This window comes from Gadus macrocephalus, chromosome 4 (genome assembly GCF_031168955.1).
Source record: "Gadus macrocephalus chromosome 4, ASM3116895v1".
Taxonomy (NCBI): domain Eukaryota; kingdom Metazoa; phylum Chordata; class Actinopteri; order Gadiformes; family Gadidae; genus Gadus; species Gadus macrocephalus.
In genome coordinates this window covers 8584641-8607713 of record NC_082385.1, presented here as the reverse complement: position 1 = coordinate 8607713, position 23073 = coordinate 8584641, and the positions used below count along the sequence as shown (strand labels likewise).

The following is a 23073-nucleotide window of genomic DNA, read 5'->3' as shown; positions in this document are numbered from 1 at the left end:
CCAAGGTCTATCTAAAATGGATTGGTCTGATGGTTTGTTTGTTTTGATGTGCACATAATATCAAGGCGCACGCAGAATCGACGCAATAACGGGAACGGCGGCGAGAATAAACACGAGCTTACAGTATATTACGAACCTTCACAAGGGGGCGAGATCGGACTATCTCTCCCCCAAATGCAATTAGACATATTATGTACCAAGCATTCATTTCAATGCATTATTTCAAGTAGACTTAGTAGAGCGTATAAAACGTTATTGGACCAGTACCTTGTTCCTTTTTCTTTACCAAATATAATGATATTATAATTAGGGCCTGTGGCTAAATCAATGTATATTTTCCTGTAGAATTCATGGGGAAAGCTGCAATTTTAAAATTATCTATCGTATTTAGCGTATCTAGCGTATTTATGTTTGATGAACAAAGTCAATGGAAGTCCTTATCGACGGTCACTGCAAAATACATAGCCTGCGCCCAGCCGTCAGAGATTAAAGCCCTACATAGTTTCCAATAATATATTTAGTGAAGAACAGTGCGCAACGTAGCAATGAATCACGAGCATGAATATTGAATGTAAAATTAATATCTTATGTTAAACGGTGAAAGTCCATACTTTCTGCTCGTGCATTTAATTTGCATATCAATTAGGTCTATGTTGAAAATCATCCCCGAAAGGGTTACATATTGAAAAGAGGCGGGGCCAAAGCCTTGACGGAGAGCCCTGTTTAGCCCAGTCAACAATAGAAGGGGCGTGGCCTGTTTCAGAGGGGCTGAGCGGCTAGGATGAAAAGGGAGTATTCTTAACCCTGTGAGACCAAATGAGGTAGCTCCTCTGAATGCTTGACGGAACGCATCAGTATGACGTTGTCGGGCTACAGGTGCTAGTAGGGCGGGACCCAACAGACGGAGAATAGGGGAGAGGATCACTCTAGAGAGGGGGAGAGAGAGCGAGCGAGAGAGAGAGAAAAAGAGACTGTGGCGATGCATGCACAATAAACACCGCTGCAGGTACGCGTCTAGCCTTCTATAGCTTGCTGTCTCACGTCGGGAAGACCCGTCTCCTCCCCGGGAGACATTCACTCTCTCCTCCACCATGTCTGGCGGAGATGTCCGCGTTCTCCGCCAAGAGGCTGGGCAAGAGAGCCCGAGGATGCCGGCCTGGAAACGAGAGATCCTCGAGCGAAGGAAAGCTAAAGGTAGCGGGTCTGGAGGAGCAGGTGCCGTTTCCGAGGTTTGTCCATCTGGGAGCTCACAGCGGGTTAACGGTAGCGAAGTCACGGGCAACGAAAGTGGACTCAAAACAGACAATGGGACGAGTGCTACTGGGTCCAGTCGGGGCTTCACGATCAGCACGGCCAATCAGCACTTCGGAGGCAAGCGTGGCACCCTCGCATCCCCAGACCTATCGCCGTTGAAAACAAACAAAGACCCATGGGTGTCTGCTGGTGATCTCCACGACACCTCGGAGACCACGGAGAAAGAATGCGTAGGACCAGAGAGCTTGGTTCTGCATGACAGTTTGGGCCCTTTGCAGGAAAACCCCTTCATCAAACTGGAGAAGGAAAGGAAAAGGCAACAGGACAGGGTGAACTCGGCTCGTCCCGTCCAGCACATACTAGAACTGTACGGGAGCGTTCCGGGAATTCGGACTATTCGTGCAGACAATATCATAATAATAGAATCCGACCCAGACTACTATCAGGAAGCTGGGTCCAAATTGCAACAAAATGGTGTCAGTAGTTATAGCTCCCTTAACGATCTCTTGGACCGGAGAGGGAGCGGAGTGACTGAGATAAGGGCCAGGGAGGTGGTCATTTATGACACCACATTAAGTAAGAGCGAGGAGAACCTTAGCACTCTGGGCCGTAACGATTATGATTACTCGCCCTATGACACGGAGGAGGGACATGGTAGGGTGAGCCGGATGCTTCAGAAGTTTGACAGTAATTATGGAAAACTGCACAAGAAATCCCAAAGCATCGATGACCTGCTGGGCCTGGACTCCATCCCCGGTAGCCAACACAGGGCCCGACCGAAGCCACAGCCACACCTGGTGCCAAAGCCCTATGCGGTGCACCCCCAACCAGGCTCACCGGTTCGCAACCTGGGCAAGACCCACTCTCTGGCTGCCTTCCAGACCGGCGGCCACCAGTCTTCCAGGTCAAAGCCCTCGCCAACCGCCACCGACGCTCTGAAGGACGAGGTCCCGTCGGGACCCCCGCCATCAGAACCAACCCCGACGGGACCCCCCCCGTCGGTGTCTTCCTACCGCCAGCACTTCGAGGACGGCGGTGCTGATGTCAACCAACGAGACGAGACCAACGGGGGTCTTCAGTCCCCCCGGCCCGCCAGGCAGAGGGACAGGGAGTCCTCTGGGGAGTCGTCCCCCAAACCCAAGGTGCCACGCTCCCCGGACCCCCGGCGGGCCGCCGGCGCCGAGTCGCCTACGGGCGCCGCCTCTCCCAGGGTGCAACGCTCCCCCGGGTTTGAGATCCGGCCCACGGCCAAACCGGACCTCTCCCTGATCCCCGAGGGCGACTCCACGGCCAGGGCGCTGGCCAACCTGCGCCTGCAGTCCCGGAACACCTTCACGGTCATCCCCAAACGCCATGGCGCCCCGCCGCCCGCCTCCTCGCCCGCCGCCTCCTTCCCCAAGCACCCCCCCACCCAGTGGGCCGAAGAGGAGCCCCGAGTGCCAACGGCCCCCGCTCCTGTCACGCCGCCGGCGAGGCAAACGGACGAGGACGAGGACGAGGAGCTGCTGATGGGGAGGCCATCGCCCAGCCCCACCAACACCACCACCGACGTCCCCAAATCGCCCTCTCCCGCCCGTCTCCTGACGACCTCCCCCTCTCCCCCCCCGGCCGTCTCGCCCCCTCCGTCCCCCGTCCCGTCCGTCTCCCCGCCGGGCCTGTCCCCGGTCCCGTCCGACCCCGACCCGGCCGGGGAGTTCCTGCCGGTGACCAACATCGACGACATCGAGGTGGAGCGGCCCCCCGCGCCCAGCCCCATGATGCAGAAGACCAAGGGCAACACCTTCAGGGTGGTGCCCAAACGCAAGGCGGAGAGCACCACCACCACCACAGACTCCCCGGACCACCCACCCGATCCCACCTCCTCATCCTCCCCGGCGTCCGGTGGGGTCCGGCCGGGCCCCGCCGCCCCCGCCACCCCCCCGGCTCCCTACTCGCAGCTGGGCACCCTGCTGAAGAAGCGCTACCCCGCGGCGGACGAGATTGAGGTCGTCGGAGGCTACCTCTCCCTGGGGAAGTCCTGCCTGGCCAAGACGGGCTCGGCCGGCAAGAAGGTAAGACCGAGGGGCTCTCTTCTTCTCTGGCGTCCCATTGGCCGAAGTCCACTTCCTGTCCTGAAGGGAGGACGAAAGTGTGTTTTGGTGGATTGGGCTTCTGGGTTGTTGTGAGGCGCAGCGTCAAAACAATAACATGGGAGGGTTGGAAGGAAGTTGGCCTCTTCATTGTCATGTCCTTCACTAAAGACAGGTTTTGTCTGAACACACAAGGGCTGTGTAGCAACTGCTGTTGTGTTGAATGTCAGCCTGATAACCGGCTCTTTAGGGTCAGAAAATTCCTGTCAGGGAAAACTCTCTATAATGCCAGACATCTGAGCCCAAGAAACATTGAATTGAATATTAAAGAAAGCGGAAACTAATAACATTAACAACATAAGAAGAGAGAGGCAACATTCCAGGCACTAATGATTTGAGCTTGAGATGACTGTGGTTTAGTCAGTGCAACAAGTTTGTTTGGAAGTGGTTAAACCCATATTTGCACAGACCTGGAATGGTTCGGCTTATCGGCAGAAAGAATGTGGATATTTTAACATTGCTGGTGGTGTTATTGGTGAAAAGTTTGACGTCTTTGACTGGGAATTTGTGTTGTACTAAATACCTTTTTTATGTAATAATACTAATACCGGAGCTACTTTTCTACTACAATAAAGTGGATTACATGGTTCATTTACAGTACACCACCGGCTATTGCGACAAAAGTCGGTCAGAATCTATATTTTTTTATATGACACAGCGTTGACCAGACAATGTTATCAAGTCTGGATCTCCAGGCTTTAGACAGAGATGTCTTTACTCATGGGAGCGGTCCCAGATAGGCTACTGCCAGCGAGGAATAAACCTCCTTCCCATTTATTCTCCGAGACAAAGCGGTGGACTTGAACTCCCGTTTTCTGCTTTCTGCTGAGCCACAAACTTAGACTCTTATGCTCGCCTTTTTGGTTCAAAACAATGCTGTGGTGTAAAAAACAATCTAATCATAAAAGGAACTTCAAGAACGCCACTTGTGACCTTTGTCTACCACCTGCAACCGTCAAAGAAGTGAAAAAGCTTGTCCAACCAATGCATACATACAGTACTCTGGGTGGGTGCCTACGAATGTCTGTTGACCTTTTCAGGCGTTCTATGAGGTGTTCACATTTGGACCAATCATCCGCTCCCGAGCTGGGCAGTGCCAGTACTTTGCCGTACCCATTGAAGTCCACTGAGGCACACCTCTGTTGATAGTGATTATGTTGAGACTGCTGGCGGCCCTTCAATCTAGGCCAGTGTCTCTTCTGTTTCTCTCCAAAGACCTTGGCGAGGTGAATGCCGATCCCTGTGGCCAATGCCATCCCCCATAATCCTTCACTCTATGCCAGCGTATCACCAAGGCCTCTCGGTAGCCAACAGAAGCGGGGAACATATTTAGTGACGGTGGGGATGTTATGTTCCCCGTGCCCCCTGCTTTTCAAATTGTAGATGATGCGATATCAGAAATGGTCAAAGTCATAAATGAGTTGCAATGATCATTATAATTAATTCAAGTATTTGTGCTAAATTTGACCTGAATGCATAATCTACAATTACGGCGTACTCTACTGATATGTAACATTGGAAAGATACATTTCAGTAAATAATAAATGCACAGTACTTTTAAGGCTATTTGTTTTCAAAGTGCCTATAGTTGTGTGTGTGTGTGTGTGTGTGTGTGTGTGTGTGTGTGTGTGTGTGTGTGTGTGTGTGTGTGTGTGTGTGGTGGTGTGTGTGTGTGTGTGTGTGTGTGTGTGTGTGTGTGTGTGTGTGTGTGTGTGTGTGTGTGTGTGTGGCCTGTTTGAGTAGCTACACACGCCTATGTGAATGTGTCTGTTAGACCGGGACTGGCCCAAGTGTGTGTTTTGTCCTGCCCTTCTCTCGTTCTTATGTGTTGGAGCTCCACAAATGCCAGCTGCTTTTGTGTGTGTGTGTGTGTTGCTCTCTACTCGGCCATCATTTAGGCCTGATATGGGCCAAGAGTTTCTGGGCAGGGCCTCACATGTAATTACAAAAGCAGGGGGTTAGATGGGCCCTGTGTAATTTGTGTGTGTGTGTGTGTGTGTGTGTGTTGTGTGTGTTGTTTGAACACACACCAAGTGTGTTGTGTGTGTGTGTGTGTGTGTAAGAGATGGCCTACGCTCAGCATTTTGGTTTGGGTGGTTTCGTGAGAGAGCTGCTGTTTCAACCCCAGAAAACCCTTTCATGATCAGCTACAGGCCGGAAAATGGTTTCAAGTTCGCACACGCACACGTAACGCAGAGCGCATGAGACTTTGAACATCTCTGAATATGTGGTTGAAACACTACTTCAACCTCTTCCTCCTCCTCCTCCTACACCTCCACATAATAGTTTTTACGCTAACGTTTCCAAAAACTATTTCCATATCCTCCTTCCCTCGTTCGATCTTGGATCAAAGCCCTGTTCATCTGCTCCGTTCCTGGTGTGTGGGATGTGAACCTGTGCCTTGGTTGTGTGAGGGGAATGCTGCCTGGGATCCAGTCCTCTCTCTCTCTCTCTCTCTCTCTCTCTCTCTCTCTCTCTCTCTCTCTCTCTCTCTCTCTCTCTCTCTCTCTCTCTCTCTCTCTCTCTCTCTCTCTCGCTCTCTCATCTCTCTCTCTCTTCTCTCTCTCTCTCTCTCTCTCTCCTCTCTCTCTCTCTCTCTCTCTCTCTCTCTCTCTCTCTCTCTCTCTCTCTCTCTCTCTCTCTCTCTCTCTCTCTCTCTCTTCCATCACATCAACCGGTTACGAGAACCCCACAGTTTTTACAACTGAGTCGGTTAATAATTCTTCTTGCTGCCACTCTATCTCTCTCTTTCTTTGATATCTCCCTTTTGATTTCTCTCTTTGTCTCTCTTGCTTTAACACTATCTTTCTTTTATCTAATTTATCTCCCAGCTTTATCTGCGTCTCGTGTGTCTATTGCTTTCTCTGTGTCTCGGGCCCTTTTGTCGCCTTCCCTCTCTGTCACGGTTTGTTATTGTCTTCCTGGTTCGCGGAGCAACGGTGTAGGTGCTAAATAGGTCAAGTGCGACTTCTGGTGCCGCATCCCTCGTGGATTTGCATATCATCTCCAAGGGCTCGCTGTATCGAGTACTTGCTGCGCTCCATACAGAAACCATTTTGTGGCGGGGTTTCAAAAATATTACGGTTTTTCTATGGTTGACATAATTCCATTTTTTATTTATTTTTGCCCAGAAGTACCTGCAGCTGGAAATCAGACGGGGAAGGGGTTGAGTGGTGTGTTGTTGTTTTTTTCTTCTTCTTCTCCTTCTCTCCTCCTCGAGTAGTTATTATGGGATGCCGTTTGTGAGCGGGACATCAGAGGAAGAACATGAAGGAAAAAGAGAGAGAGAGTGACAGAGAAAAGGAGGATGTTTTGTTGGCCGCTGTGTTCATCTGCGTAGAGGAGGTTCTCCACACTTAACACACACTTGTTTAATAAGAATAAACAGACTATGCTAGCCATTTCATCCAATCAGTCAGGCTAGTAATTAGAATTGGTGAAGGCGCGGCGCATCTTCCACACTTAAGTTCTCTGAACGTGACTGTTTTACTGATTAAGCCCGCGAGTCTCCTTCAGCTAGTTATATAACCGCTCTGTGGCTCATTTTCCAGCGCTGCCAATAGATTGGCTCTTGTATGGTACACTTCAATGAAACGTTCATTACACTTTAAAGATGACGATTTAGTCAACCTCGACTCGGACTTGGTTTAGGACTGTTGTAAATCAGAGGAGGAATTCAAGCCATATTGTTGCCGTTCTATCGCAGTCATTATTTTGGCTTGCTGATACATTTCTGAGCGTACTTATTTAACTTGGCTAGCGGTTCTTAAACAGTATGGCAGGGACCAAAAACAAAATACTGTCTCCAGCTACGGAACTGAAACAAACATGGATCCAAAACCACTTCGCCCAACCTACCATTTAGTGTACACCAAAAAAGCCTTGACTGAATTCATGTTTTATTAACCAAAGTCAAACATACTTATGAAATATCTTAGGGTGTGTTCGAGTGTTCTGTGACCTCTAAACCTCTGTAGAAATGTGTTCTGGCAGAGGTGTATTTTAAAACCAACTTGCCACAATGATGTCTGCTCTTAATAACCTCACCAGTCGTGTGTGTGTGTGTGTGTGTGTGTGTGTGTGTGTGTGTGTGTGTGTGTGTGTGTGTGTGTGTGTGTGTGTGTGTGTGTGTGTGTGTGTGTGTGTGTGTGTGTGTGTGTGTGTGTGTGTGTGACAAGGGCTCTCTTGGCTTGTTGCAGAAACATTTTGTGCCAAACACCCAAGTTATTTGAAGTTGGGTGTTCGGTGTGTGTGCGTTTGCTTCCCGTGGAACCCCCCGCCAGCGGTTAAATGTCATGGCATGCAGATTTAAAATAAGACTGGGAATGGAATTCCCTCCCGAACAGGAAGTGCTCTGTGAAAGGGTGAGCTCTAAGCATAGCTTTGCATTGTTTGTCTTCTTGGCATAAGGTGTGAAAGTCCATTGTGTTTAATAATTTACCCCTCATGGCACTACGGCCAGCCATTCCTCTTGGCTGCACCCTTCTCAATCCTGAACTCCCGTTCTCCCTCTCTCACGCCCACTGGCTCTCTCTCACCCACTCACACCTGATGCTGGGTTATCATTGTTGTGACTCGGGGGTCAAGAGTTGACAAGATTATTGCTGCCCAAGTTTGTTGTTGATGGCACAAGATTGATCCGTGTCAGCTTATATGAGTTAACAAGCAAATCGAAGACACACACACACACACACACACACACACACACACACACACACACACACACACACACACACACACACACACACACGCGCTTTATAGGCTTGGCTTTTTCTTGTAAGTAATATAAGAGGTAGACAGAAGGTCAAGCTGGTTTTTTTCACCCCAGACTAGAAAACAAAATGGTATCCTTTGTCATATAAGGCAATCCCACCTGTCTACGGCCTTTCACCTGTGCCTCCACGGTAGGCTGTTCCACGTGGAGAGGGGTGCAGGGAACAGCCCTGCGCAGGCCATGTAGTTAACATTCAGCCGGCGAAGCCCCAGGATCGGCGTCATGTTTAATTCAGTGTGTGAGTGTCTTCTTTTTAGTGCATGACAATAAGCAGATGAAGGGATAAGTGTGCTGTACACAAGAACTGTTCACACACCAGCCCTCAGCTGAGTGTGTGCGTGCGTGTGTGTTTGTGTGTGTGTTTATCTAGAACGGCATCTGGACAGGTAGTATCAGTGGTTTGCTTTTTCGAAGTTGTTGGTGAATGAATATCCCATAATACCCCAGCTGGTTCCCTGGTTTCCCTTTAAGGGTGGATATAGGGGGGTTGCATAATGCATGTCTTTGCTGAAAGCCGTCGCTTTGGAAAGTCAATGATTTCCGACAGACCTCATGATGTTGGGGTTGTACAATGGCAAAGGGTACCCAAGCTTTGTTTATAAATATATTCATGCTGGCCGCGAGCGACGGCGATATCCGAGATATATATGTAGGCGACGTTTGGGCCATGAACGATCGTTTGATTCGGGGGTGTCCAGTGTTGTGCTGCCTGCAGGAAACATTGATATGTGTGTGGTGGAGTGGTTTTTGCATGTAGTTCTCAAAGGGCAGTCTGTGTTCTCTCTCTCTCTCTGTCTCTCTGTCTCTCTGTGTGTGTGTGTGTGTGTGTGTGTGTGTGTGTGTGTGTGTGTGTGTGTGTGTGTGTGTGTGTGTGTGTGTGTGTGTGTGTGTGTGTGTGTGTGTGTGTGTGTGTGTGTGTGTGTGTGTGTGTGTGTCACTCCACCTCCACTCTCCCATTTCTCTCTGTCACATAACCATGGTGCCCGTCGCCAGGGAAACGCAAGCAACTGCTATACTATCCTGTCATTAGGATGCCTGGAAAGAAAACACACACTCGCACAACACACGCTCACTTTCTCTTATGTTAGTGTTAACTTCTTTAATTGCTTGGCCTATAAGGCAGAACATTTCCTGGGTAGTTAGTTTAGAAATGCCTCGATTTGTCGACGCTTGTCTGTAATAAGAGTGTAACTAAGATATAAGATCAGACTATAACCCAGGTGTATGCCCCAGCCATGAGTCTTGGATGTGGAAGAGGAACAGAGTACAGTCGCAAACAGGTGTAGCTCATTTACTAAATGATGGGTCTGTAGGCATGCCGGTGCCTGTAATTATCCTCATGAGATACACCTGTGTTCACCCCGGGTATTGTCCATCTGTGATAAAAGGTCCATTCAAGACAATCCCATCTTGTGTTTTTTATCGCAAAAATCTTCTTTTATTCCGAAGGTAGCAACAGGCTGTTACTCCTTGTAATCCTGTTACCACGGCATGCGCTATAAAAAGAACAAATATTAAATCACTCTCCCACACAAAGAGCGATATAAATACCCGCCGGTGCGCAGAGTTTCGGAGTGCGCCAAAGCAGCAGCAGTGACTCACGGTATCTCCAGACGCGTAGTGTAAACACAGAATTACCCCCACCCCACACACACACAAACACACGCACACGCACACGCACACACTATGGATGCTAACTAGCTTTGCACCTCGTCACACACACGAATGTGGACACGTTTCCCGCTATAACACTGTAACACTTGACTTGCTAAAGAGGCTCTTTGGTGCTTTTAAGGACGTTGCTATTAATAAAAGCTTGTGAGTTCACTTATTTAACCTCCCGTACGCGAGGCAGAAGCTGTTAACCGCCAACGAGGCTAAATTACTTTCCCTGTTCTACATCTAACAGAGGTGTTTTCTGGGAAATGTCGAAAGGGCCTGTGGTGTGTGAGAGATACATGCAACACCAAGCTCACACACGCCAGTGGATGGAGGTCACCCATCTTTGCCGTTGCAATTTCTCACACTGGTAAAAAAAAAAATGGACACAAAAGGGAAATGGGTCATGTGATTTTGATTGATTCCTTTGATTGATTTAATGCATGTTTAAAGTCTTGGTGTGATTTTTTTTTTTCTCTTATATTTTTTGGCAGCTGATGTATGATAATTTTTGCCTTTCTGTTCCTCCTGCGAGGAACAGTTACTATACGCTTCAAGTGTAATTCTCCTAGAAGAGTTGTAGAAGTGTATTGGGAGTTCAGGTAGGAATCCTCCAGTAATGCTACACCCCCCTCCCCCCCCCCCCCCCCCATCAGCCTTGCATTCCCACAGGGCATTAAATCAGTGGTAACATAATCACATAATCACGAGGCTAGATATTCCATGACATGATTAATTATTGTCATAAAGCGTAAATGATTCTTAATTATATTCCCTCCCCCCTCCTCATTGGTGAACAACTCATTACAGGAAATTGGTGCAATTGTCACATCTAATTAGTTACAGCTGAGTGGAAGACCTCAATCTGTGTCAATTCATGTAAAAAAGTAAATAAATAAAAAACATTGTTTAATATCAATGTGTAGTACGATAATCCATATAGGCTATTGAAATCAACATTTTGCCACAGATAATATGTTTCCTCTTCAGTTTTGCATTTGAGTCCCACCTCAACAGGCACAATAGCGCCTGTGTATTAGGAGTGAATGTGGAGCAGCGTAGCCTCATTAGCCTCTAGCTAGCGAGATGCTGCTCAGGCTGCCATGGTTTAAACTCCCGGGTCAGGTCCTGGGCCACGCTGCTAATATTAACTGGCCAACTGGAGATTAGCCGGTAATCAGTGCGCTGGTCAGGCTGCTTGGAGAGATGTTGTTACTTACAGCTATACTCCTGTAATACGCCAGGAGTGGCTACAGCTTTTGAACACGTGCGTGCACACACGCACACACACACACAAAATACATGCAGAGAGGCATGCACATGCAGAGAATCACACACACGCAGAGAATCACACACACACACACAAACACACAACACAATTAAGGAACAGAAACAGACTTACACACCAATTCCAACAAAATGTTGTAGCATCAAAACATTTTCAGTGTCGCTTTCAGTTGTTTAAGGAAGCCGATGTTAAGAGTTTGCGTGCAAAGTCTGGGGGAACAGTGCTCTCGTTTGATTGGATGGCTGGGATTGGGGAGGGGGGATGGGTAGAAGCACTTCTGTTGGATGGCAGCGGGAGAGGGAGAGAGGGGCATGCTGGTGAATGTATAACAATCGTACAGATAGAGGACGCAATTGACCGCGGCGCGTAGCTGCCCTGAATTCACTTCATGATGGCTCTGAGTGCATCCGTGGTGGTGGGGGCGGGTGTGCTGCATCACTGAGGAAGTAGTGGCGGTGGTTTGCTTCTGTCTCTGTCTCTGTAGATGAGGGCCAACAGAGAAGCCTTTCTCCCCCGAACACACACTCCTCTGACAAGCCTTCGCTCCAATAGACGGCGTAAGCGACAGGGAAGTGAAGGGTTCCGACTCCTGCACATTTTCACTGGATCGCTTTGCACTGCGTCGAGTGTCGTGAACAGTATCGACTGTAAAGTCGTTGTAGTGAATATTGTTATGTGTCACGCTAACATTTGTTTAACAAAATGTGTGTGGGGGGGGGGGGGGGGAGTCATGACTTCTTGGAAGCGTGGGTGTGATGACTGATTTGGAGTATTCAGCGTCTCTGCTAGCAGCCAATGAAGAGCTTGTTGCACAACCACACTTGTTTTCGTTTTATGAGATCTACTTTTCTTTGCATGAGTGGGCAAAGAGCTGCATATAGTGATACACGGAGTATGGTGAAAGGAGGGAGAGACGGAGAAAGAGGAACAGTGGAAGAGATATGTTGAGGACGTGAGCTAATGTGCACTGGCTGCAGGAAGATGGGTGCACGCACGCGCACGCACGCGCACGCACGCGCACGCACGCGCACGCACGCGCACGCACACTTACTTTGCTGGTACTGTGGATCAGGGTGAACTTGCAAGTTGAGATATTACATTGCAACAATTACATTAGCAAATGAAGAAACGTGGCTGGAACAAATTTCGTGCGTGTGTGCGTGTGTGTGTGTGTGTGTGTGTGTGTGTGTGTGTGTGTGTGTGTGTGTGTGTGTGTGTGTGTGTGTGTGTGTGTGTGTGTGTGTGTGTGTGTGTGTGTGTGTGTGTGTGTGTGTGTGTGTGTGTGTGTGTGTGTTGTTCCTGGCGTTATCTGTGAGATAATGGGTTTAAAATAATAACAAACAACTTCTCGGATGAGGGAGGAGATGAACGTTTTGATCTATCTTCATCCACCTTCAATCTAATCTTTGAATATGGCTCTGTGCACTTATTATTTCCTTGTTAGATTGAATATTCTGTGATGTCAGCAAATATAGATAAAGAGGTGCTCATGCTGGAAGACACAAACAGTGCAGGGAAAGGAGGCGAGATTGAGGAAGCGCAGGGTCTGACTTATTGATCAACTCTCGGTTTGGCATCAAGTAACTTCCTCAGAGATGGGATGTGTTACACTTTACAGGAGGAACTGAAGAGAAAGCAAACCGGGCTAAAAATGGACACTGCCTCCAACAGATTTGTCAGTCTGAGCGGCTGACAGTGGCTTGCTGAGATTTTTTTTTCCTAGTCCTTCGGCATAGGGGACTGAGTGAGAGGGGCAATCGGAGGGGAGCAAATCTCTAAGTCTACATAACTGGAAAGATGAAAAAGAGAAAGAATCGAGGTACTATTTGGAAAGAAGCCGTCCACTTTTTTTTAGATTTGAAATGTTTTTTTAAACATGACAAGGTGTGGGTGGAATCTGCTGTCGAATAAATGGATTCTGAATGTGTTTCCAAAACGTTTATAAAAGCAATGCCCTCACAGCCTTGTATAACATGGATGGAGCTGGGTATGTGTCCCCCAAATCGATATCATACAATTTAATCAATATTGTGGATATAAATCAATATCCACACTTGATACCAGGCTCACTATTTCAACTCTTATAGATGGTTGAATAATAATATAAAATAATAAAAGGTTGAATAATAATTTTTAAAAGGATACGTCAACGTTTTCAAATCCAGCATTAGACGAAGCTTGGAAAAGACTGGTTATAAAATACAGCGGTCAGTACGAGCCCTGCATAGCCTCTATAGGTTATAATGAATAGAGCCGCTGCTGGTGTTACTGGGTTGGCGGCCTTCAGAGGGTGATTAGGGACAGCTTTAAAGCACAGCCTGTGTCTTATGATAGGTGCCAGGTACACCAGAGAGCCCAGCCAGCCCTCAGCTGACTGCTACTTAGTAAACGTGTGTGTGTGTGTGTGTGTGTGTGTGTGTGTGTGTGTGTGTGTGTGTGTGTGTGTGTGTGTGTGTGTGTGTGTGTGTGTGTGTGTGTGTGTGTGTGTGTGTGTGTGTGTGTGTGTGTGTGTGAGAGTCTCTGGTGGTCAACCCCCATTGGTCAGACCAGTCTCTCCAAGGCCCTCTCCTGGCTGGTTGCAGAATCCTTCTAAAATGTTGTGATAGTCACCAAAGTCAGCAGAAGTTGGGTGTTAACTGTAAATATGTGCTTGGAGGAATACGTATATAAAAAGGAATTGGATGGTAAATATTGTACTGTTAACGCTGGATTCCAATTGTGTATATTCCCCTCCTCTCCATCTGCTTTTGTTAACTGGAGCATATGCTTGTTACCAGTTATATGTACTCTGGATGCAAATCAAAAACAAATCAAATTCTCTCCAAGTACCACTAACAATGTTGTTATATTGAAGTATACGGAAATGTAAAACCCTGTCATTTACAACCTTGTATTTTGATAATTTTGAGGGCGTATCTTCTACCTGTCCTTAATTGAGACTATAAAACTTGGTCGATATCTTCATTTCATGACTATACAATACCATTCAAAATGACGATATGTTTGTAACCTCACTTTATCACCAGTATCAGGTGTGTGTGTGTGTGTGTGTGTGTGTGTGTGTGTGTGTGTGTGTGTGTGTGTGTGTGTGTGTGTGTGTGTGTGTGTGTGTGTGTGTGTGTGTGTGTGTGTGTGTGTGTGTGTGTGTGTGTGTGTGTCTGTCCACGTCGAATGTCTTCAAACCGGTCAGAGTGCAAAGGGCTTCCAATCATTAGATATTTGGAATGCATTAATCAGCAATGTAAACACTTACGTGATATGCTGTCACTGTGGCCACGTAAGCTGCCTGGCTGAAATGCCCTGGGAAAAAAAGTGCAGTAGGGTGCTGTATTGGGGGCAAGGGCCTCCTGGGGATTAATGTCACACCAATGAGGAAGCAATATCCCATGGGCGCTGGGAAAGGCTAACACCATTGGATTCACGTGGAGAGTTCAAAGGGGTACAATAATGGGGTTAAGGCTGGGGAACGGAACCGTTTTCTTTGTAGCTGGTGTGTGCTGCGCCTGCTCTGTCTGTACATGCTATAGCTAGCGCCTATCGGCTAGTTTCTCTTGAGATGATCTACAATACATCTGCTTCCTCCAGCATATGCTACGTCTTGATACTCATAACGTATAATATAATGTAGGGCTGCTCGATTATGTTTTGATTATTTCCTCGAAAATCCTAATCACGATTATTTTGGTCAATATTGACATCAGGATTATTCAAACTATTATTATTATTTTTGACTTTGACAACATGAAAACATTTATTCAGCATTTCCCTTCAAAAAAAATACTAAATACATACAATACAAAAAATTTACTTGATTATATTAGTTTGGAGATCGTTTTGAACCATAAATTTGATTAATTGTACAGCCCTAATATAATGAATCTCTCTGTCTCTGTCTCTCTCTCTCGACCCAGATCTCGTTCAACGAGTCGAGCCTCCAAAGCACCTACGAGTACCCCTCCGAGAGCACCGCCTGGGACAGCGACGGCGAGGACGAGGAGGAGGGCGGGGTCGGGCCCGAGGTGGCGGACGACCAGCCCAGCATGGTGGGACGCATCCACATCCCCCGGCCTAGCTTCACCGGCCCCGCAGGCCACTCCACCAACAGCAACGGTGAGGGTCCATTTCAACTTCGGGGCGCGGCTCTGATTTCATTGGCCACAGGCGGAGAGGGAAGAGGGGAAGGGGGAGGGGATTTTGAACTCTTCCCAGGTCGTAGAGCTGCATTGATTGGTTAGTTAAAGCGTTACAACTTTTCTGGATCAATTTGTAGCGAGAACACGCAACTGACGCCCACAGATGCTGTCATGGCCCTGTATCCTTTGGTTACATGTTTGGACAACTCCAAACGGCTCCTTGAAGTACTTCGACAATTCCTAGGGGTACAAGACATTTAACCTAGAGTCGTCTCAGAACATGCCTTCGAGAATAATAAAAAAGAAAGTACAGTGGTACACCTCAGACAGTTTGCAATTTAAACAAAACCTATAACTATCAGACCAAAGGCGCATTCAAATAGGAACTAACCCAACCCTTTTATGTCTGGTGAGCCATAGAAAAATGACATTTGATATTTATTTTACTCTATTCTATTCTAGGAATCAAAGGCAGACATTCGCAAACATTTTCAAACCATTTTTTTGGTGGCTTTGAGTTCACTGCGAATTTGTGCGAGGACTGTAAAATCATTAATATTAACAGATGCGGCAGCTATTCCAATTGTCTGATTGGTCGCCATCTTTGTTAACAGTTTAAATCCAACAAACAAAAACATTCATATTTAAAAGTTCAAAGAAAACCTGTAGCTGAATTTGAAAGCCCAGACTTCCATCCATTATCATGACTTCACGTAATCATTTGTTTGAGAATCAAAATACCCTTTTTATGGAGCATACATACTTTGTACTTCACATGATCATGTCCAGCAGGTTATGAGAAGGGTTATCAGTAGGGGTGTTGTTGTTTTGTGTGCTTGGTTGATAAATGATTTAATGGATCATAATGATACCATGGGGCTTGAGGTCAATAGTCATGACATGTGTCACATGTGCCCAAGTGTCATTCTGTGCATTAACTACTGGGTCTTGGTTTCAGGGTTTCTTCTAATTGTACAAGGGTTTTGGGTTTATATAAGAAAAGCTTTCATCTGTGTGTGTGTGTGTGTGTGTGTGTGTGTGTGTGTGTGTGTGTGTGTGTGTGTGTGTGTGTGTGTGTGTGTGTGTGTGTGTGTGTGTGTGTGTGTGTGTGTGTGTGTGTGTGTGTGTGTGTGTGTGTTCACGCAAACAAAATATCTAATCGACTAGGCGGATGATTATTGCTTGGCATGTTCTTCTTGCATTGTAGGACTGATTTTTACGTTGTATTTCTTCAGACTTATCCAACTACATTCCCAAGCATTCGGTGGATTACAACACCTGGCAAGAACACAAAATGGACGACCCCGCTCACCTGAGGGAAGCCAACGCACAGCAAACCGGGATTTCAGAGGAAGTCATGGTAAGAGTTCAAGGTGTACAACCTCAGAACCGTTTTGAAGGACACATTTGAAGGAAGCCATCTTGGTGACAAAATACCTAATGATGTAGGACTTGACCAATATACCAAAATCCGTACACCACAACAAAGTATTTGCATATATTTAAGGTTAGGGTAAGAAGGGATATTTGAAGGAATAATTAACTTTTGAACCCTTATGTGATAAGATTATCCTATAACAACTAAAATACAATGATTTGATATTGGCCATGTCATGTTACTTGTATGCCCTTGTTTATAAGTGAGTTATGTTGTGATGGGATTTGCCTGCACAAAGAAATGCACAGTACTGTTAAAAAAACAATTGTGGGGGGGAGGTAAAGATATAATGGCTCTAGGACATCATATATAATACAGTTGCTAAAATAAGACAATCAACAAAAACTCACAAAAAAGCTGTTAGTAAAACATGTACAAACTTCCGGATGGCAGAAGCAGCTCTGACTCCATTCCATCTGTGTTTGGTTTCTAGCTCACCCCAGCGGACACCTCCTCCCTGTCTGACTACAGCAGCGAGCCTGCCCTCTACTTCTGATGCGTCCCTAACCAAGCCACTGTCAAACACAATCAGCCAACCCGTCACCCCTGGGACCACACCGAGAGGATGGGATGGATTCCACTCCTGTGTCCCTCCTCCCGATTCCTTTCTGAACTCCACCACCCAGAAGCAGCCGGACTGCCTCTGACTTTGTTATTCCCGGGCAGTTGATCTGTCATCCTCTTTTCCTCCTCTTCCTCCTCCTCTTCATCTCTCTCCTCCTCCCCCTCTCCCCATTCATAGACTTGCTCATATGAAGGCAACAAAGTCTTAAAAACACAGGTCGTCAACGATGAAATTGATTGTCAAACTTCTGAACTGAGAGAACTTCCACACTCACTGTGTATCACTCCCGTCTCGTGGAAGTCTCCATAGCTCCCCCTTCTGGCTCCAGACACTCATGTCTGCCTTGATGTCTCTCTCTCACTCCCTCACTCTCTCTCGCATTCACTCTCTCTCTGTCTCTGTCTCTGTCTCTCTGTCTTGCTCATTTTCTTTCTCTGTCTCTGTCGTTGTCACTCTGTCTCTCTGTCTCTCTGTCTTGCTGTCTGGGATTGGGAGACCTTGTGTAAAAGAATGGCGACGAGACTGACTGACTGAAAACGAGTGACCAAATTCCTTTTTTTTAAGAAGGGGAAACCACTAGTGCCCATCTTGTACAGGTGACGACAGTGTTAGCATGGAAACATGTCATTGGGGAAGTTAATGTGTCCGCTAATAAATAGCAGAAAAAAAACTCCATGGTGAACGGGTGCCACAGTTGTAGTTTTGTACCTGCATGATCTGATTCAACCAACCACTCCCATTGGTTCTCATTTGCTGTAATGCTTCTAATGCCTTTTTTTTTGTTTTTGTATGTTTTCTTTTGTAGATGTATTTGATTTTGAGTTTTGATTATTTCCTGTTTTTTTTGCATTTGTGGTGGAAATGTGCAAAATGTTGAGCGCAGACCAACGTAACACTTTTTGATGAAAAACCATGTGGATTTTTGTTATGATTTCTGAGAAAATTATGAATTGTAAAGAGCTTGAAAAGTGCCCTTGGCCAATACTGTCTATATAACTAGTAGCAAAAGACACATACAGCAAAATATCAAATGCATACTGTACAAAAGTGATGTATATTCTCGTTATTCTCTTGTAAACCATAATCATTATTATTTGGGGATTTTGTTGAAAACGTAAGCCCACAACAATCTTCGAGAGGTTATTGTATTTATTACAACTGTAAGTTGAATTTTGCATGTCTGAGACTGTTCATGTAAAAACTTTTTTTTTCTTTGATATTGCTGGTAAACAGAGACACCTGGAGATGCTTTGAGACTAAAGATGAAATGGCACCTGATTTTTACAATCAGACCTCATGTACTCTACACATTCCACAGAGAAACAAGTCCATTCCAGGGATGAAGGAGCATGTAATGGTCATGCAAACTGTGTGTGAGCGAATGCAACATGTGGCGATATCTGCGTGTGTGCGTGTTTGTATGTCGTGAGAAATCCTGACAAAATTAACTTTTAACTTTTTATATACAAGATTGTTCCAAGTTATCTTTTTGTTAAACTCATAATGCCAATTGTTTACGTGTTGCTGTAAAGGCCACTACTCACAGACATTCTCTTCACCATAATGTACTCTTTGGCCAGTATTGATGTACAGTTGCAATATTTCAGCATATTTTCCTAAGAATTATTTATTACTTTTATTATTCAAATTGATTATATTCAAATTGTTTTGGACGGAGTCAATATGACTGTACTTTTGGGAGGTAGAATGCCGTATTGTATGTGTTTTGTCTTCAATCTCAGTCTATTTCTTTCTCCATTTGCACTGTTTTTGCTTATTAGCTTTGTTTTTTGCACCTCATTGGAAGGATTAGCATAGGGAAAATAAGTGTGCACTTGAATGCATGTCTAATTAAAGAGGTTAGTACAATAGTGAGATTAAATTACACAAATTACTTTAATTGCTGTGTAGTCAAAGCACAGATACATTCAGCAGTGATTTTCTTTTGTTTATATAGTGAATCAAATTTTCTCAATGCTCGATTTGTTAATGAAGTAAAGCTTATGCTTTTTTCTATTAAGTACATATAGCGTTTTGGATTGAAATCTCCAATCAGACGATGAATGCACTGCCGATGACTACTTGTTTTTGCCACAGCCTTGCAATGGATGATTGTTGGCCTTGTTGTGACGACCTATATCCTGCTTCACAACGCAGGAACGAGTCTTTACCACCACTACCCGTGTCCAAAACACATGTTCACTCACATTGACGTCAATTCAAGCATTGATTAGAACATGGCCCTTATTTTCTTCAGGGTTTATTTTCTTCGTATGTGGGTCTCTGTAACTTAAGGGCATCAGAGGCCATGTTTGGGGTTGGAAGGTTCCTGTGATCATGTCATGCGTCACATTCTATGGCAGCCATTATCGGATGTAAAATCTGTTGAATGAGTGCTTGAGAAATGTAAAAAAGAAAAAGAAAAGGGGAGGTCCCACAGGCCGCTCTCTGCCTTGATCCGCAGTATTCACCCATCCGTCTTTTTCCCATTTTAAAGTACGCCGTTTGTGTATGTTCTACTGTAGAGACCGTGGTTTAGAAGCTTTTTCCTGTTCGCCCTCATCTTTGTCTGTAAATTTGCATCGCAAGTGATGTACTTAATGTAAAGAAATGTACTCGTCAATCACTTTGGCAAACACAAGCAATGTCACAATTGTATAAATGAAAGCTCAATAAATAGAATACTTGAATATGTGCAACAGACTTCTTAATTACATTTGCCAATTCCATCCCTGGGCTGAAAGGATCATAGCCAAAGAAAAAAACGCACTTATCCTTTAAGAGATACTTTCACAATAACATTTATTGTGTCTAATCCAAACGTGAATGCATAAACTAAGCACAGGAGATAAAGTCACGACACCTTTAATATAAAATCATACATTTTTGTACAAAATAGGTACCATTTCCTATGTAAACACTAAATAAAAAAATATATATTACAATTAATCCCAAGTAGTTCTTAAGACCTCCGAGAGGGTGCTGCAGGTTTGACCGGGGTTGAGGTGTGTGTGTGTGTGTGGCCTTCGTTAGTGGCCCTTTGACCGTGGTTCAGTAGCTTTGCTCAAGTTTCCAGCTTCCTTCTTCAGCACACTCAGAAGGGTTTGAGAACTCTCAAGGATCTGGAAAGACAAAAACGGAAAAATGACTTCAATATTCACCATCACACTGTCAGCAATCAAGTTTTTGGATGGGGATCTCTATCCTGTTCCCTTGCCTAAAACAAAAAGGGATGACCTAAGTGACACATCCTGGAAACACAAACATGCATAGCGGTATGCATGCGCATGCTGGCCTTGTGAGCCATGTTGTCTTTAATCAGTGCAGCCTGGAGGGTAGCTGTCAGGGAGTGCAAGGATACCGTTTGTCTTGGAACTCCCTTGGTCAAACCACACACCAGTAATAGAGTGCTGCTGACCCAGCATGTAGGCCCACTAGGGCTTACACAATGCAGCATTCACCCTCTATCATCTTGGTATAGGATCAACACAAACCAACATGTACATGGCAGGACAAAAACGACCAGTAATCTGTCGTATTCAAAGAGCGCTTTTCAAGGCACTCAAAGCACTTTACAGAGAGTGTGTGTGTGTGTGTGTGTGTGTGTTGACACCTCATCCACTACCAGTGTTTCGCACCCATTTGGGAATGCTCACCGCACAATCACAGTCGAGGTCAGGAATGATGCAATCCAATTACAGACCAGAGGATTAATAGGGGGCCATGCTGCCACGTTGTGGGACGCTCGTTTTGTTGCACGGGATTGACCAAGATGATAACAATCATCATCCTCTTCATTTTTTACAACTATTTATACCAAAGAATATAAATAAAATGAATAACATATCTATAGTTCAGGGTCCAAAATGAACACTTGCCAACAGCCAATGGAGGATAGACTTGACCATTTGGTAGGTGAACACAAATGCAGGGTATTTTAAAACTATTGCCAGGGTGGTAGATTGTTCCACTCTATGGCAGTTCCCCTCCAGGGCAGCTAAAAAGACCAAACTGTTAGGGTTGGTTGTGGAGCCCATGTTTTGAGCGTGTCCCTCCCCGTCGGAGCACACCTTCATGTAGGCGGCCTCCGTCTCGGCGATGGTGCGGTCGAAGGTGGAGCGGGCGGCAAGCCGCTGGGCCAGGCTCTCGTTCACTCGGCTCAGCTTCTCCGTCAGGACGCGGATGTCGTGCTGCAGGCGGGACTTCTCCTCCTCCTCCTGTTGGATCTGACCGTTGAGCTCGTCCCGCTTGGAGCACAGCTCCTCGATACCTGGGGGGGGGGGAAGAGAGAGAAGAAGAAAAAAAGAGAGAAGAGTCGAAATCAACATTAAGGGGAAAAACTAAATTCATGTTAAATAATGTCCATTGATTTATAAAAAAAAAAAAAAAAACGTACGAACAAGGACAATATGAGCAAACCAATGCTTTTAGAGTCTGAATATTTGGCTGTGTCCAGGCAATATTGTCCCGATTTGCCATGTCACTAGTACATAGTAATTGTGAAATAAAAAATGTGGGCAGAACAGAAAAGTGTGCATCTTATCAACCTTCGTTTACAGATCGAATATCAGCATAATGCGATGTGTACTTTAAATGTTATGCTGAATTACATTTCATATTGATAAACATAACTGCATCCCTCTATACTGAATATGCTTTGGATATCCGTATCAAAAGCGCCATTGTTATGATGGACATGAGTTTGTAACTGAGGGCTCAAAGCAAACGCAATCCGTGACAGACGTTAAGAAAACTGTCCAAGCAAATGGCAACTTTCTCGGGCTGCCGACATAGGTATTATAAACCTTAATTGTTGACTTCTACCAGTACACACGCAGAGAGCTTAAGACTTCTCCAATCAAGGAATACAGACATCGCCTGCATAATCTACCTAGGTTAATCAGACCGGTCTGTCTCCGTCACCCCCTGTACATTAGGCAGAAGGTCAGGAGAATAAATAAATACACTATAAACGTGTGTAACGTTACCTCCAATCTAACGCAGGGAAAGCTTGTTGGACCATATTCACAAAAAATAAATAACCGTTCGACAGACGTCCCACCGTTTGAATGCAATAAAAAGCTGAATCATATCAATGACACGGCGGCTACCAGCAAAACCAGTAAACGACCTACATTTGACCAGCTCGTTGTTGTAGGTCTGCAGCGCGGCACCCTGCTGGGTCATATCGCCGCCTGTCAATCAGCTTTCCCGGGCTCCTCGCCCGCGCGACCCAAGCTGTCTGACTGAAGTCTGGTGGGAGCTAAGGTCGGCAAGTCCTGTATATGGTTAGACGTTTCTGGAATATATCAACAAAAGGTGTATCCAAAAAAACAGAACGAGTATAAAAAAGGCTTGGCTGTCACATTTACAACGTCCTACACTCTATTGAACAAGTTTCCAGGACAACTAACTGAGCTACTGATGCTTCCGCCACTATTTTAACTTCCGCCACATTCTGACGTCGCTATCCTGCGACATCCAACGTCACTAAGGCGACAAAAGAAAGGGAGGCTCGCAGGCTCGCCCGGACGCGATTTTTTTTTTTGCAGGGTGGTAGCGGGAAGCTCGTGAATATTCATGAGGGAACTGATCCCTGATTGGCTGGGACTTGGCTCGCTGGGACTTTGTCAGAGGGCTTGTGTGAAAACTGAAAATCACGAACGCAAATGAATTAAACGTTGTTATAAATCAACATAAATAATGTGACACATGATACCCACCTACTACACGGCAACTCTATAGCTACCTTTCTGTAAGTACAAACGTTAGCTCACTTGTCTAAAAGCCCCTGTGAAACGTATGTGTCACGGGGGCTACTGTAGTAAATCCT

At 45.8% G+C, this 23073-nt stretch overlaps 2 protein-coding genes across 2 annotated transcripts; one reads left to right on the top strand and one right to left on the bottom strand.

Moving 5' to 3' along the window:
* The first annotated feature begins 442 nt into the window (after positions 1-442).
* tprn (taperin) lies at positions 443-19939 on the top strand. The gene is made up of 4 exons (XM_060049965.1): positions 443-3305; positions 15016-15214; positions 16473-16597; positions 17109-19939. Exons 1-4 carry the CDS (start codon positions 1092-1094, stop codon positions 17169-17171), a joined length of 2601 nt encoding a protein of 866 aa, XP_059905948.1. The 5' UTR covers positions 443-1091; the 3' UTR covers positions 17172-19939.
* On the bottom strand, positions 19340-22752 carry ssna1 (Sjogren syndrome nuclear autoantigen 1). Its single transcript, XM_060049968.1, has 3 exons — positions 22376-22752; positions 21311-21510; positions 19340-20362 (listed from the first exon to the last, which is right to left on the bottom strand). The coding sequence occupies exons 1-3, from the start codon at positions 22425-22427 to the stop codon at positions 20270-20272; spliced, it is 345 nt and encodes a 114-aa protein (XP_059905951.1). The 5' UTR covers positions 22428-22752; the 3' UTR covers positions 19340-20269.
* Between the last annotated feature and the right edge of the window lie 321 nt (positions 22753-23073).

Coding starts and splice junctions, on each gene's coding strand:
- tprn (XM_060049965.1), top strand. CDS start 1,092: ATGTCTGGCGGAGATGTCCGCGTTCTCCGCCAAGAGGCTGGGCAAGAG. Junction 15,215..16,472: donor CCACTCCACCAACAGCAACG/GTGAGGGTCCAT, acceptor GTATTTCTTCAG/ACTTATCCAACTACATTCCC. Junction 16,598..17,108: donor GGATTTCAGAGGAAGTCATG/GTAAGAGTTCAA, acceptor TTTGGTTTCTAG/CTCACCCCAGCGGACACCTC.
- ssna1 (XM_060049968.1), bottom strand. CDS start 22,427: ATGACCCAGCAGGGTGCCGCGCTGCAGACCTACAACAACGAGCTGGTC. Junction 21,511..22,375: donor CAACAACGAGCTGGTCAAAT/GTAGGTCGTTTA, acceptor CCCCCCCCCCAG/GTATCGAGGAGCTGTGCTCC. Junction 20,363..21,310: donor CGGAGGCCGCCTACATGAAG/GTGTGCTCCGAC, acceptor TTGTCTTTCCAG/ATCCTTGAGAGTTCTCAAAC.